This window comes from Numenius arquata, chromosome 14, assembly GCF_964106895.1.
Source record: "Numenius arquata chromosome 14, bNumArq3.hap1.1, whole genome shotgun sequence".
Classification (NCBI taxonomy): Eukaryota; Metazoa; Chordata; class Aves; order Charadriiformes; family Scolopacidae; genus Numenius; species Numenius arquata.
In genome coordinates, this window is record NC_133589.1 from 5,106,480 (window position 1) to 5,123,096 (window position 16,617).

General features: G+C 55.6%; 1 protein-coding gene across 1 annotated transcript in view; it reads right to left on the reverse strand.

The window, feature by feature from the left end:
* Positions 1–12,758, reverse strand: part of PEMT (phosphatidylethanolamine N-methyltransferase) — a 43,673-nt gene extending 30,915 nt beyond the window's left edge. The window contains exons 1-2 of the mRNA XM_074158614.1: positions 12,633–12,758; positions 10,141–10,248 (exon numbers count right to left, since the gene is read on the reverse strand). Of these exons, the coding sequence (XP_074014715.1) occupies positions 10,141–10,248; positions 12,633–12,758 (234 nt within the window). The remainder of the gene's footprint in view (positions 1–10,140; positions 10,249–12,632) is intronic.
* Between the last annotated feature and the right edge of the window lie 3,859 nt (positions 12,759–16,617).

Here is a 16,617-nt window from a genome sequence, read left to right on the forward strand (position 1 = left end):
AGAAGCCTCTTGAGATGCAAACGCACCAGCACACAACCACACAGCCCCATGGAGAGGAAGGAAAAGCAGCAGAGCCACCCCGGCGCTGCCTGGGATCCTGTGTTTGATGTGAGGGTTTGTAGACCTGGGCATCGCCTTTGCCGTTTGCTCTCGTTAATAGGTTTGCTTGGATTCCAGCTCAGCCCAGCTCATTAGCCACACCGCTGCATCCGACACTAATTCTGGATCACTCCTATTGCTACAAATAAATAATAAAATTGTCTCCACGCAGGGGTTGTTTTCTTCCTCTCTTCCCCCTAATGCAGGTCTGGTAGCATCTCATGTATCCGTTAATGAAGTCCATTATATCCAGAGTTTCTCAGCAAGTTAAAATTACAATCATTAGCCAGTGACTGACGAGAGACAGAAACACCATTTCTGCCCGGGCTGGCAATAACAGTACGCCAAGTACACGTCCCAGCGAGTCGAGCCTGGCTCTCCCGTAATATGGTACCCAATGTTCTTCATTAGCATCTCTCTTTTTAATAGAGCAAGACAGCGTCCTGCAGCAGGTCGCAATTACACACAACAATTAATTCAGGGAGAGACAATGACGGGTGTCGCAGAGGCACATTTTGCAGCAGGGTTGTCAGAAGGTGAAGCGGAAGATGATCAGGAACATTTTAAAACCCTGCCCAAAACCGAAAACAAAACAAGTGGAGGCACAAGCGACAGCGTGGCAGAGACCGGCAGAGACACGACTGGTTTTCTTGTAAACTACTTTGCAGTTTTTGTTTTAAACAGTAAAGAAACACAACAATTATTCTGTTGGTCGTAATACCCCAATGACCAGGACCAGCAGTCTTGGACCAGGACTTCTTGTGCCATTTGCAAACAACACACAAAGCCGGCTCAGCTTCTCCCAGAGCCGCAGCCGCTCTCTTGGTGCCCTTTTGTGAAATTAGGGTTTAATTCTCTGGAATAAGTCTGCTAATAAGGACTCCCAACACACCCGTCCTTTGGACAGCGTGTACTCGCTCATCTCTCCCCCAGGGGCTGCGATGGGAGGGGGGGACAGGGAAAGGGGGAGAAAAAGAAATAAATACGCCTCGCAGAGCACAAAATGCAAGAGAAACCTAATACCCCTTCGCAGAGTAGTGAGAGTTCGTTGGAAAAGAGGTACTGGTTGCACTGGCCGGGATTTTGGCCTCCCGTCCTCTCGCTGCTCGACATATCACGTTCCCCGCTCCCTGTTAAGCCTCCCCTGGGAACATTTCCCACGGCGCTGGGGACACGCATGTTTGCGATGCTGCTGTCATCCCGGCGGCCAACAATAGAGAGGGACAGTTTGATCTTTATGTACGGCGGGCAGCCGCGCGCTCTGTTCCCCCTCTCCTCGGGGATGAGATGTTCACACCGGGCGGCACAACAAGTAACAACAAACTGAAGGGTTAAATACAACCACCAGACCCCTCGGGCTTGCTGGTGTTATCGCTGGGGTTCCTGTGGGTGTTGGTGGGTGTAACCACGTGCCCCATGGTATTTGTTCAATGCAAGAAACGTAACCCAAAAAGCCGAGTGAACAATGAATCATCCCCAAAACCAGCGATCTGCACCCCAGGGGAGCTCCTTTCTCCTTCCTCAAACTCAAAGCCCAACGCTGAGATGCACGTACCAGCCCTACAGGCACTGCTCAAACCCTCTTACCGTCTTTTGCTCCATGCCTTTGTAACGGAGCCCTGCACGGAGGTGGATGGGGGAGGCTGATAAAGTCATTCCAACTCAGGATCCCCGCACATCCACACCAGGGACCAAAACCTGATGGCTACAGGCAGGAATGTTCCTCAGTTGGGCAACATACTCGCTTTGGCTTCCGAGTACATCACTCTCTGGAAAACGATTGCACGACAGAGTCTCGAAATGAAACTGCTGCTCTCCAGCCTTGGGAATCAAATGAGTAACTCTCCAGTCATTAAAACAAGGTCCTGGTAAAAATAAACCGGAAAGGCCACTTAATAGGAATGATTCGTAGTTAAAAATACTGTATCTCATCTGAGGTCATTCAGTTTTTAATAGGAACGGCCACACGTGCCCCACGGTGATCTGATTTGGTATTACTCCAGTCCTGTTACGGCTGAACACTGTAGTCACAGACAGATGGACAGGGTTTCTTTTCCCATTTCAAAATCCTCCCCAGGATTTTGCAGATTGAGCATCTGCTGTCGGACTCACCGCAGAAAACACAGCCCTGAGGGAAGAGGCAGGAACAGAAACACCCTGTTCCTGGGGGAGATTTGGGGTCCCTCTTCACCCAACAAGACTGATGAGGAGGATGCTCAACTTTTTCTTTCTACAAGGGGCATTTTTGTAGCAAAGGAGAGGCTGGAGCCAGAGGCGGTGACACTGAGCACCAGGCAGGCACAGAGCTGATGCTGGAGAAAGGGCAGGAGGCGAGAAAAGTAGGCAGAAGGAGCACTGTAAAAGATCACAAAAGCCGCACGTACATTTTCCTTCCCCGAAAATGTCTTTGCGCTTTTATGGCAAGGAGCTGTTACAATTACAGCTTCTTTTATAAGCAAAGCACAAGCCAGATAATGAGCAAACCTCCCACCGCACAAAGGAGGCAACGAAGGCGTTCTATGAGCCCTGACGGTCAAGCCTCCCCCAACAGCCGACGGCAGAGAAAATTGCTAAAACCCATCTCCATTTCACCCACTTCAGGGGTGTGAGCTGCTCGCAGCCTGCTTTTTCTTCCCAAAAGCGCAAAAAGGATCACACCAAAAATGACTGCGCCTACACAGACAGCCAGTGAAAACCCTTCAGCCAGACAAAGCAGCAGCTCGCACGTCCCGACCTGCAGAACAAGCCCACGTCTGCATCATCCCTGGTCTGGAGGAGTAAAAGGAGGGAACAAAAAGGGTTTTGCAAGTTAAAAAAAAAACAAGGAAGACATTACCAGATCCAGATGGCTAGGTAATGCACTGCGGAGGTTCACGATTTCAATGACACATGGGAAAATCAAAAGCTCCCTCCAGCTTTTCTCTCCCTGACCCCAACATTCCCTGGGAGACCGGGGGAGTTTGAGGAAGCCACAGGCAGGTGTGCAAGTCTGGGGCTTCTAGCTTTTCTGGCAACCAAATTCATCATTTTCTAACAGAGTTGCTCCTCTTTCCCTGCATGTGAACAAGCATGGAAGCTTGGATGGCTTGGCAGGGAAAAGGAAAACCAGGCAGCGGCTGGCTGGGTAGGTCTATTTCATCCCAAAAGCTTCCAAAAATCAAGTTATTTCTCCCCGGGTTGGGGTACAGGGGTTTCAAAGCTTTGTCAGGATGCCTTAGAAAGGCGGATGTAAGGGAGCCGATGCAGGCAGGCAGCCCTGGGGGGAGTACAGATACTTGTTTGCTTTAACTGGGATGAGGCTCCTAATATTTACCAGGAACCGGTGCCCACCAAGCGCTGCTGTCATTGGGCTGCTGAACTACCTGGCTTCACACTCAAGAGAGCAGGGATGTGGGATGCTCCTGCCAAGTGCCATTTCCAGCCACTCATGTCACTGGGGACACAATACAGGTGGAAAAGAGAAGGAAGGTTTTGCCTTACTGATTTACTAATCTGCTGTACTACCCATTTGCTACTGCCGTGTGAGCAACGGGAGATAAGTGTCCCCTTGGAGTTCATCAAGTGGGGAGAAAATAGAGAAAACGAGGAAGCACTTTCTTTGGGGTGTCAACCCTGTGTGCCACCAGCTTGCCATAAACCAGATCCAGCAACCCCACCATGGAACCCCAGCGCCTCCCTCCCCATCACAAGTCTCCAGGCACGCAGGAGATGCAATTACATTGTGACGGAAGCCAGGCAGCGGGTCTTACGGAAATAACCTCCCAAGAGCACCCAGCAGACTGCGTGTCTCTGCATTTCTTCGTCAAAGCAGCCTATTTTGGGAGATCCCATCCTTCTGGGAACTGGGCAGGCTTCTGCTAAACGGTTTGCGCCATGACACAGCCAGAAAACACCCAGCTCACGTCTGCGATCATGGCAGGCACTCAACCTGGGAAGCCCCCATCCGGCCCCGGGACAGCTGATGTCCCTGGGGGAGGCAATGGGTTTCTTCAGCAGCTCCCAGCCCTGGGGCAACACACAAATGCTGTCAAAGCCCAGGGCCACATGGGAGGACTTGACGTTCTCCACGCCTCCAGGTCTGGGTAGATCATACTGCTTTCTTTTTTGCCTCCAGCCACAGTTTTTTGCCTTTTCCCATGGGATGCAGATGGTCACAGACTTGCCATTTCATAGACTAACATCTTTGAGCAGCACCTCAGCAGGAGAAAGCGTTTAGCAGCAGCATGGCAGGATAGGGATGGAGAGGAACAGAGAGGAAGGAGCCTCTCCCAGCTTCTAGGGTCTACAGATAAACCTCTGGTGCATATGGAAACAAGACTCTTGGCTTAAATACATTTTTTCATCCTTTGTGCCTGTGCTGACTTATTCCAGCAGGGCTGCCAGCAGCCCACAGTTTATTTTTAAAACACTAAGCAAGAAAAGTCCAGTATATACAAGCAGCACCCCGGGTTTCTAGAGAAGCATTCTGCAGAAGCTAAAAAAAGGAGGTTGCTTTTCGGGTCAGCTTGGCCACGATCCATAGGGGACTGTGAGGTGAGAGACGGATTCTGACCTCAGTTCAGGGAAACGCTGAGCAGGCACGTCGCACATCAGCTGGATCCCAAATTCACGCCAGGAATGGGCACGGAAACAGCTCGGCCGCCCCAGCACACCCTGCCTGGGCAGGTACCCATGCACGGTGGCTGGGTGGCTGCTCGAATGGAGCCCCCAGGGCTGAGACCCTGCCTGGCTCGACACACAGATGAAGCATCTCAGCTCACAGCTGCCAACCCAGGCTGGGCTCCATCATCCCCCCCCAATCACCGCAGGCAGCTCAGCCTGCAAGGACACCGTAAAAAGATACTGCACAGCTTCTTAAAGAGGATTTAGATGACAACACCACCACCCCTGGCTGGGAGGCTGCAGGGGAGCGGTGCTGGGATGAAGGATGTGCCTCTCCCTCAAGGTGACAGCACTCCTATTTGTGTCACTCCAGCCAGCAGGCCAGGAGGATGCGACCCAGTTTTGGTGCCTGTTATGTGGCTCGCAGTGGTGCCGACACACTGGAAAAGCTAAATTTAGGAGCCAAACAGCGTTACGCACCCGGCCAGGACTTGCTCGGTTACGCGACAGCCGGAGAATCGATGCCGTCCGCTCGCCGTCCGCGTTACAGCATCGCTGCAAAGCCTGAGTGGGAAGCGTTACCAAGTCACTCAGAATAAAATTGCTACTAAATGCTGTTTGGGGGGAGGGGAAAAAAAAAAAAAAAAGCAAATCCTTGCTCTTTCTCGGGCATTGTAGGAAATGAAAACGGCTACTGCTGCCTGGTAGAGAGTCCAATTATGAATAATGTGCGTTCTCTCCCTGCACAAAGGATGAAAGGCATCAGAGCTTGGGGTGACATTTTAAAAACGGAGATGTAAGAGCGAATCCGAGCCTCGTTGCAAAACCCAGCTTTACCCCAATAAAGAAACACTTTCTGTAGTCAATTGCCTCGCAGCGTAGCTTGAAGCCCCGCTATTGATCTAGCATCTGTTGTAAGCAGATAATCATCGTCGCTGTGCTGTGGCTTCTACAACGGGATCTAAAAGCACTTTCCAGAAGATGTTTGAGGGCTGGTTTTCCGCTCTCACCCACAGCTGCAGGCAGAGGTTTGCAGGGGAGCCCAGGAAACTCTTGCAGGTTTGCCAAATTCGAAGGCCAGAAAAAATGATTAAATCAACTCCGACTCGTTCATCTCCCAACCCTGTCAACTTCAGCTCACCCAGGTGTACTCCCCGCGAGGCTCTGCCTCCCGCTCCAGCCCTCGCACAGCCATTTCATGCCCTGCAATTTCCTTTCCCCAGCGAGGTGCTAACACACCGCCATCAAACCGCTGCTCAAATCCTTCCCTTCTATAAGACAATCAGCGAGAGCTGCTGAAATCACCCAGCATCAGGCTTTTTTCTCCTGCCCCTAGGAGGTTTCTCAGAGTTTGGTTCACTAAGGTCTGAATCCCAATAGCTCCCGAGCTCCCAGCCACTTCCTAGCAGTGTGGGGAGGTTTTGGGCCAGGCACCTTCCTCCCAGTTTAGCAAGAAGTGGTCAGAGGCAGGTGAAATTGGGCTGCCAGCACCTGTGAACTCCCCCCTCCCTGCCAGCACAGGCACTCTTTATCCACTTGGCAGATTCCTCTAGTCTCCAAAGAGGGAGAAAAGGATGGGAAATTAAAAATAAATGAACCAAGAGATACACATCCATCAGGAGCCAGGCGTTGTCAGCCCAGGTCCCTGTGCAACTACTTCTTTAATCAAAACCTCATGCAGTTTAAACGCTTGACAGAAGTCTAGAACAGAGATCTTGTTACCCTGAACAGGAAAAGCTGCGACCTTGAAGAATAAAATCACGTTTGTCTAATGGGGTCCATTTTCTTTAAAATCATGCTAAACTACGCTAAGCCTGTTCCTAACCGTGACATTTGAGGTTTCGCCCTGCAGATTCCTGCGAGAGACACGGGTGTCTCGAGGGGGTCACCGGAGGTGACGGGAGGAGTAAGCTCTCGGGAGGCAGCTGAAGATGTGCCATTTCTAAATCTGTCTGTGACGCCAGCCGTAAATTTTTAAGAGGCTCAAATCAAGAAAAGGACTGCTGATGGACGTGCTCCCCACTTGAAACTCACTTGCGTGGTGATGGACGTCAGACTACCTGGCTCACAGCTACGTCCCTGGCCTGTTTGTTTTTGAGAGGGTACCAGAAACCTCCCCGCTTTCTAGAAATTCCCCATGTGCCAAGGCTCAGCGAGCTCTTCAAAGCCTCCTGCATGCAGGTTCTCTGCCTCTCCTGGCTTGAAAATGTTTGTCCCCGAGGAGCTGTTATTTAATACCTTCCTTAGTTACCAAGGGACGGGAAGTTTCTCCCACCGTTCTGCAGCTTTCCAAACACAGATGGGATTTATTGAAGCTTCTATCACTCTGACCTCATTAACGTTTTACAGCACGGCTCCAGCGACGCGCCTACTCCTCTCCGGGTGCCCCTCAACAGCCCCACGGTGGCTGAGGTCTCCCAGCCGCGTTGAACATCCTTGGGGAGTTTTAAGCAACTTCATCCCCAAAACAGCTCCGCTGCTGCCTTTCGGGGCCTCGCCTGCGCTGTGTCTCACATGGGATCGTGGCTCCCAGCAGCTCCTTTCGTAACAGCCACGGTGGGTGGGAAAGCAGAGACAGCATGAGGATGAGAGATGAAAAAAAAAAGAAAAAAACCCAGAGAATAGTGCAGGAACACATCCAAGCTGTGCCACGGACAACATAACCTGGGGGCCACCCAAGGACAGGCAAGATTTTAATTGGCACGGAGGGGGGGAAGCAAAAGAGGGAGTGTGAGGCCTGGTTTCGGTGGGGAAAAACAGCGGGCAAACCTGGGGGGACATTCATGGTACCCCCCGGCACTTGCCTGCAGGGAGGAGGTTGGGGATTAGGAGTCTTGAGGCCTTTTTTGGAGAGCTTTTCTCCCCTGCGGAGAACAGGAGGGAGCATCAGCACAGCCTGGCTGGAGTCCTGCAAATTGCCCCACTTAGGCTCTGGTCTTCTAAATTGCTCTCTTAACCAAAGTACATAAATCGACCCGACGAGTGTCAGGGTTTTCTCCGAAGCCACACTCCCCCACAGCCTTCGGAGTTTGTGCTTCTTCCCCAAACCCTGCAGGTTTTGTCCCAAAGAAACATGGCCGGTGTTTACCAGGGCAAACGCCTCGCTATGCTTGAGGCCTTGGGATACGCCTCTCCGTCGGCCGAGCACCGCTCGGAGCCGGGCTTTCCCCACCACGTATTTATTCAGAGACGCTGCACAGCGAGGACAACCCGGCGCCAAACTTTGCAAGAGGCAGACCTGGCCGGAATTCAGCAGAAATGGGGAATTAAGACACTGAACTAAACCAATGCATCCCCACCCGATTTCTACCCAAATCAGGAATTTCACGCACAGGAGGGGTTTGGACCAGGGTCTCACATTACTTGTTAAGCAAAGAGAGCGGAGAGGGCTTGGCACTGCACAGAAATCCAGCCTTTGCACTAAAGCTCTTGCGAGCCCAAACTAATTCAGATGCAGAAGCGATCTCAGCTGCTGGGAAGGAACTCAAATAGCAAAAAACCAAAGGGAGCCTGTGCAGGGATGCAGAGAAAGAAAGAAGAGCTGCTGGCTAGGTGCAGGCAGGGGACACCGATCACATGGAAAAAAGGATGGCGAGGAGGTAAAGGGAAAATCCAGGGATGGCTGGGGCCACTCCTGCTAAAATGCACGCAAGAGCCTGCTCAGGGCTGCAGGTCCCACAGCCCCCCACAAGAACCTTCTAGCAGTGCCTGGTGCGAGCCACACGCTGGGGGCAGAGCCTGAAAATGCCAGGGAGATGCTGAAGGGCCTGTGCAGAGCAAGCATATGGATGGAGGCACATGGACTGCACGAGCCACCCAGCCTGGCTGCAGCCGGGGAAGCATCCAGTGCCAGGCTCACCTCCCCAGAGCTTTCCACCAACACAACCAGCCCGGGTTGCTCACTGCAAACCCATGCAGAGATGCCTTCTGCTGCCCGGCGCAGGCCCTGCATGTCTTGCTTGCAGTGCCACCTGCCGCCAACGGCAATGCTCTTCAGACACTGGAAGGGGACAACCGCAACACAGAGCAGTGAACTTCCTGCTGTTACATCAGCTTTCCCTCTCCTTTAACAGCAGCCAAACTCTTGATCCAAAAAAACCACGCTATTTCCCAAGCTGCAGGCGTCCCACGAGTCGCAGGCGTAGCAGCAGACGCTAATAAAGTACTTTTTTCTTTTTCTTTTATGCAGTTTCTCGCTGGAGCCGGTCTCTCCCCCCAGAGACCACATCCTGAATCTTCTTGTTCATTGATTCTTTATGCTAAATGATGACTCCGCAGTCGAAATAATGTGGCATATTCTAGTTCACATTTCAGACACCGTGAGACTTTTTAATAACGAGTTGCATGAAAAATTAGGGAGGCTGCAACAAAGAGCTCCGACGGAGGTTTCCAAAGTGACTCACAGCCAGGAGAGCCTCGCTTTTCCAAAGCCCAGCGTGAGACAATCTCAAGAGCCCCCGCACTCAGAGAGAGCCGAGTCCTCCCCCTCTGGAAAAATAAAGCCTTTTTAAGGAGAACTCCTCAGGGTGAGAAACCCTACAGGGAGGTTTGGCGGGCGGTTTTGGGAATCTTGGCTGAGATGACATCCCATTGCCATAAGCGCTTGTGGGGAGAAGGTTTCACCCTGCACCTCAGCTGTGCTGCTGAGGGTGCTGCAGGGTGGGAGTCACCTCCCGTGGCAGCCAGCCTGGGGTCCCCACTTGCCACAACGGCTCTTCAACGCTCCGAAATGGGGATGGGAAAGATTCTCACTGCTCTGGCAAGGAGGTAGTGAACCACAGCAGTAAAGGGCAGCGGAGACTCTTCCTGTCCCAGCTCCCAAAGTTGTATGGCCCCCACCGAGACAGCGAGCATCACAGGTACCACTGCTCCTGCTTAAGGCTGGCTTGCTGCAAGCTCTGCAGCTCTTTGCCAGACTTCGGGGCATGATGGAGGGGGAATTTCTTCAGGTTAACTTTTGGCTGACTGGTTTTGTGTCTTGCCATCCACACAACCAGCTGCCAACAAATTTCAAGGGGAAGCAGCAGGCAACGTATCCAGTGCAGCCCCCGCTGGGGTCTAATGCTGTTTATGCTCAGTCCCAGTGGTAACCAGTGCCTGGCTGCTGGGGTGGGAGGTGCCAGAAGGACGGGTTTGATTGCTCTGCCCCCCCTTTCAAGCTTAGCTCCTAATTCCTTCAGCATCCCACACTGGCTCCCACCTTCATCTCCTCTGTGACACCAGTGACAGCCACCCCCAGCCCCAGGAGCTCCCTCTGCAGCACAGCTCCCTGCTCCCCCACTTCTAACGCCTAATAACTGAGCACCGCTCAGCCCACCCAGCCCACCAGACTTCCCCAAAAGAGGTTTTTCCTCCAGTGTGGCCCAAAGGAGAGCCCACTGTAGCTGGAAAAGGAAAGCTAAGAATAATGGGGGTAGATGGCATGCAAGCAGCTCTTACCACATTCCAGAAGAGCGGGTTGAAGGCGATGGAGACAACAGCCGCAAGGAAGCCAGCGTCAGTCACGTCCACGTAGCCGAAGAGCCGCGCCATGGCTGTCACATCCACCTGGGGAGGGAGAGCCAGTTACTGGAGGTGGGGGTTCCCGCGGGAGCATCGGGCATTGCACCCGAATACGGGGCACTTCATCTCAAACCAAACCCATCAGGTGCCCTGCAGGAGCGGACAAATCTTTAATTGTCCCCAAGCAACGCGTTGTTAGGGCTTGCAAAGCACTGTGTCAGGGTGCAAAGCCAAAAAGAGGGGTGGGGACTCCTCCGAGCTGTTTTCCCCCGCACCTGGGGGGCACCAGGCTCTCTGGGAGCTCTGTGTTTGCAGCAGTGCCCAGAAGGACATGGGCGCTGGGAGGACACTGCTGTGGTGGGGACAAGCACCAGCCCTACGGGGCAGCTGCCAACCCAAGCGTATTTCCAAGCCACAGGGAAGGGAGCACCATTTCACAGTGTCCCCAGGGATGGGGGACTGTCCCAGGGATGCTGGTCTGCATGGAAACTCCCAAGCAATGAACTGCGTCAGCCTCAAACTTGAGTGATTCAAACCCCCTCCACAGTGAGGGGGGATAAATTTGCATTGTAAGAAGCTGCAAAAGACCTTCCTGTCTTAATTAATGGCAACAACAACCCCTTAAAGGTTGCTGCTTTTCCCCCTTTCTCCTTTTAAGAAAGAGGTATTTTTCCCAGGACGGCTCCTTGACATTGTGAGCATTTTTACGTGCAATAAGCCATGCTGCTTCTCTCTCCCCGCCCCCTCTCCCTGCAGTGGTATTTGGATGAAAAACAGCCAGCGACTTTTTTTTTTTTCCCCAAAAAAACTTTAAAAACAAAAGACAAAATAGCCCAGCCCAAGCCCTTCCCTCACTTGAATCAAAATCAAGACAACATCGAGACGTGGAAGGTTTTTGCTTCTCAAACACAGCTGCGTTTGCAAGTCCTTCGGATGCCAGGGGACAGGAAAGGCTCCAAAAGGCATCAGTTCCACCTCGCCTGAGAGAAATTCCCCCCTGGCTCCTCACTGGTTCTTTGAAGGAACCAGAGCCGCAGTGGGATTCTTGGAGAGGGGCTGCTAAACCTGCTGTCTCTCCCAGCCAAGAGCAAAGGCCCTGGGAATGGCTCCCACACTGTCCTGGGACACGTCCAGCCGCTCGGGACGCCCACGGTGCAAAGTGCACAAGCACAGGCCATACCGCCCCGGTGAAATGGGGGGGGATCCTCACGGGGGTCCGCAGCTGCCTTCAAACCGCCCCAGCTCCCCTGAGCTCCTCCATCCCAGCCCTCGGGATACGGGTGTTGGCAAGGAACGAAGGGAACAGTCCCCAGGGCCTGATCCTGACCCATTTTCCCCTATTTCCACCCTCCCAGGCCTTGTCTCCCCTCCCTTCGCCCCTCAGCAGCCCTTTGCCATCAGATTTGGTCCCTTCATGCCGTAACCCGGGCACCCAGACAGCCGCCGGCGCCGGGGCCAAACTGTCTGGTCCCGCTTCAATTGGAAACCCCGTGGGACCAGGACGGCTTCTTTCCTCTCATTTCGTACGGCGCTGAGCACACTGCCAGCACGGGCTGAACAAAAGCTTCTTGACCTACTAACTCCTGGCTGGCAACATCGTTAGCATTGCTCTCACCTTCTTTTCTCCTCCTCAACAACCAAACTCCGCCGCTGCCAGCGGGAGGCAGATTGGCCTGTGCCTTAGGATGTGCTTTTAGGGATAAAAAGGGAGCCCATTAGGATGAGCTGTCTCTGCAAACTGCCGGGACAGCCACGTAACAGGCACAGAACATCCAACTTTGCTCCCTCCTCCCCAATGGGTGATCAATAACGGTGGCAAATGCTGCCTGCTTGCCCACAGCCCCGAAGTCAGGGCGGGCGAGTGATGCACGGGCACCCGGGTGAGAGCTGCACGGGCACCCGGGTGAGAGCTGCACGGGTGCCTGGGCAAGTGATGCACGAGCATCTGGGGAAGGGATGCTCGGGCATCAGGGCAAATGATGCACAGGCATCTGGGCAAAAGCTGCGTGGGCACCCGGGCAAGAGCTGCACGGGCATCCGGGACTCCCGTGCGGTGCCGGTGCAGCCCTTGCCACGTGTCCAGAGCGTGCCGGGGTGGAAGCAGGCCAGGGTCGATGGTGGCTGCACCTCAGGCATGGGGTACCGAGCATCCCCGGGGTGTGCTGCACCCCCAGACACAGCCCGGGGGGGGGGGTGGTGGTGGTGGTGTTACTGCCACCCCCCGTGCGAACCAGCCCTGCTGAGCCCCTCGATGGCACCGGGAGAGGCCGGGGAGGGGGGACCAAGGTGGGGGGACAGCGGCCCCGGGGCCGCCCCCCGCAGCCGAGCGGCAGCGCCACAGGCCGGGCCTTTCCCCGGGCCCGCAGCGAGCCCGGCGCTCCCCGCCCGCCCCCCCCTCCCCCCGCCACCTCCCCGGGCCCCGCCGGTACCTGGCCGTACTCCAGGCCGCCCAGCCCTTCGCAGCACTCCCGCGGGAAGGGCCGGACCCCGCCCGCCGCCGCCGCCGCCGCCGCCTCCTCCCGCCGCCCCGCGCCCGGCCCGGGCCGCCCCGCCATGGCGCGGGGCCGGGGTCGCACCCCCCCTCTCCCCCCCTTCCCCGCCGCCCCCGCCCCGGGCCGGTCGAGCGCGGAGCCCCGCGGTGGCGCTGACGGGAACCGTAGTCCCGCCTCCGCCGCCGCCGGTAAGAGCGCGGGGAAAGCCGGGCCTGGTGGCCGGGTCGGGGCCTGCGGCGCCGGGGAAAGCACTGACCTCGCCGCGGGCCCGGCCGCCTCCGTCGCGGGCTGGGAGCGTGTGTCCGGCCGCAGCGGGGAGGGCGGCCCGGGCTGCCGGCGGCTGGACTTCGACCCTGCCCGGTGAAGCAACCGGGCCGCGGCGCGGGTCGGCCTCCCCCCAACACCCCCCCCACCACCACCACCACCAACCCCCCGCCAACACACACCGGGGCGGGCGGGACGGGGCCCCTGTGCCCCCCCCCCCCCCCCGGGGAGTCGGCGTGGGGCTGGCGGCGGGGCCGAGCGTGGGAGTGGGAGTAAAAACAGCCCGGAGGGGAGGGTGGGCAAGAAACCGAGGTGCCAGCACAGCAGGGGAGGCAGAGCCCCCGCCTGTCCCCTGCCTGTCCTGATTGTCCCCTGCCTGTCCCCTGCCCGTTCTCCTGCCTGTCCCCTGCCTGTCCTGATTGTCCCCTGCCTGTCCCCTTGCCCATCCCCTGCCCGTCCTCCTGCCCGTCCCCCTGCCCGTCCCCCTGCCTGTCCCCCTGCCCCTTCCCCTGCCTGTCCCCCTGCCCCTTCCCCTGCCTGTCCCCCTGCCTATTCCCCTGCCTGTCCCCCTGCCCATCCTACTTGTCCCCCTGCCTGTCCGCTGCCCCTGATCAGCGCTCGAAGCAGGGCCAGGAGGATGGAAACAGCTCCAGTGTTTTTTTCTGCTACAGGAAAGACTGTGGAAATTAAATGCTGATTGCCCAATATTACTCATTCCAGGGCAAAATATAAAGCCATCAAGGTCTGGATCTATTTTAAGGACAATTCACTGCGCCCTAATCCCCTTCAGCAGGTGTAATTTATTTTTTTTAATTGCTGTTATTATTCATACCAATATTATTTCTCTTCTTCACTGCTCTCTAGGAGGTTTCTGGTTAATGCACCTCATGGGCTGCAGTCTCTATGTGTGGGAAATCAGGTAGTATCATCCCCTCACATCTCTGAGGATCTCTACTTTCGCAGACCTTCCTTTGAGGGGAAATAAATTTTCTTCAAATAGGAGTTTGGTACAGAGGAACCCTCGCGAATGAGCTGCAAGTGTCCCTCCCAGAGGTCTCCTGGGGGTGGGGAAGGGACGGGATGTCTGAGCGCTCGTGCCCTGGTCGGCACCATAAACACGTGTGAGTGATGGCTCACGTGAAGCCCTTCCCGGTACAATGGCATCCTTGGAGGATGCCCTTCAGGAGATGCAGGGGATCCCAGCTGTGACTCTCGGCTTCGCGAAAAACTGTCTTTCCTTAGTTCTGCTGCTCCAAGCCCCTCTCTGCTCCAGCACATCCCCACCTCCCCGCCGGCAGGGTCAGCTCCTGCCCTCGGGTGCTCGCACAGGGCTGGACCCCATCGCCCTGGGCCCGACAAGCACATTCCCGGTACAAATTGCAGCGCCGGGCCAGTAGTTTGGGGAGAGGCACGCACGAAGGCGCCGTGGGTGGGAGCAGCGTTCCCCGTGGATGATCTCCAGCTGCTTCCGGCCTCTTCTCCCTCGCGCTGGATAATTTTGCTGTGCCGAGTGTGTAATTATCGCCTCTGTCATCTCCCAGGCTGGGGCGCGGGAGCAGATGGGAGGATGTTTATTTTGCGAATCCCACCAGCTGGGTGCTTGGGGCAGCGGGGAGGGTGAAGGGGACGCGGTGGGGAAGGCAATGATGGCCGTGTTCAGAGAGGAGGAAACGTCCCCCCAGGGAGGGAATTAGCAGGGAGAAACCTTCTCCAAAGGTCCTGGTGCTGCCAGCTGGGAAAGGACAAGGATGCCGTGGCGGGCTGGGAGGAAGAGCGGATCTGGGTGAGGGATGGAGGGAGGGATGGATGGTGAGGAGGTGCAGAGGGGTGAGATATCTCGCTGGCTCCTTGCTCGAGGCTGTCATGGACACGTCCATCCTGTCACCCCACATTGGGGGGCACCCGGTGATGGCTTGTGCTGCAGGGCCCAGTGTCCTACCACTAGCTCAGCTGTGTGTGGTGCAGGGAATAACCCCGGAGCCTCCACGCCATTCCTGCTGCCAAATCCCCTGTCCAGGGAGCATTTTCCATGTAAGAGGGATGGGGGGGGGGGGTGTTTGCGGCGGCAGGGCCCCTCCACACCGGCCTCTGTCCCGCCTCGGAAACATCCCAGCAGCTGTGAAGGAGACAAAGAGGGCTTTCTGCGGGGCTGGATTTTCCTTTGTGTCCCCATCCCTCCCCTTCTCCCCGTGGCGTGCCTTTTATCCAGCTCCCTGTTTCCAAGCACCGAGCTGAGGGAGAGGGCATTGCCCTCGGCTTTCCCAAGTCCTTTCTCAGCTTGAACCCCCTCCACAAGAGCCCTTTGAAATCCCACCACGGCCCTCAGAGGTCACAGATGAATACGGAGTTGCAAACGCCTGCGTGGGCAGAAAGCGCTTAAACGAAGTCACTCGTAATGGCGGCGATGGGCTGCCCTGTCGGAGGGAGGACCGGGAGCCGTTTGGCATCTGTTAATGGCACCCAGGGATCGTGCGGCCACCACGGTCCCTGCTGGCATCCGCTGCAGCAGTGGTGTCCCTCTAAGGCACGTTGGTGGCACCGAAGGGTTTCCATACGTTTGACATGTTCAGCGCATGCAGCTCAGCGATGCGTGCATGCGTCAGCCCGGTGGAGGATGCTCTCAGGACACTCACAGGACACTGCGACTCGGCGAGCTGCAGTTTGCTCGGGAGGGTTTCAAACATGAGGAGACCCAGGGGACTCCCCCAACGCGTGGAAATCCAGGGCAGGGAGTGCTGTTGGGCGGGTTTCCCTTAGAAACGGGACATCGGTTGGGAAACTGCAGCCAGGTCAACTTCAGCACAGAGCGACAGCTCTCCTTACAAGCCCAAGAGAAGGCTTCCAGGCCAAAGGATTGGTCTCCTTGCTGAGAAAAAGGAAAAAAGGGGATATAAAGCACCCACAGCTTCCACTCTCTGCAGGTAACTCTTTCTGCCATCCTCTGCAAAGCAGGACAAGCTCAGGAAGTCCCCTGCTTGCCTGCAGCTCCTATAACACCTCTCTCGCCCATCGCTCCAGCCACGTGAACCATGGTTGTCCCCAGTGAGCCTTGGTGGTCACCAGGAAGGGCTGCTTTCTGCTGGCAACCTTGGGTTCTCACATCTGAGCTTGCAACCCGCCTGGTCCCACCCCAGCTGCATCCCTTGCTGATGGAGGACAGCGTGGGGCAGGGGGCTTTTTCCACAATCCTTTGTGTCCCCTTCCTTGTGTCACGGCCCACGTGTTCAAACCTGCCCCGAAATAAAGCTGACCCTCGTGGGTTTGATCCTTGCTTGGCCTGACAGGTCACAGGGATCAAGGACGGAGCATCAAAACACACGGTAAAGGACAGCATTGCAAGCCTGGAGAGGAGCAAATAACGCTGGAGCACAGAGCTGAAACCTTGGGCAGAGGCAGCAAAATTGCAGATCCTCTTCTGTCCTCCATCAGATAACACGTTGTCACCAGCAGTGCAATGCTGCAATCCAGACCTGCAATCCTAGTGGAAATCCTCTGGTGTTTGTGCTGGAGGTTAGCTCTATTTATATTCTGATGAATGATTTACTCGAGTAATTGGCACACAGCTCCCCTATTACAGATCATAAAGAATTAATCACGAGATTTTCAATGCTCCCCTATCAATTTTATTAGGCTTGATTGAACGCGGTGGATTGGGAAC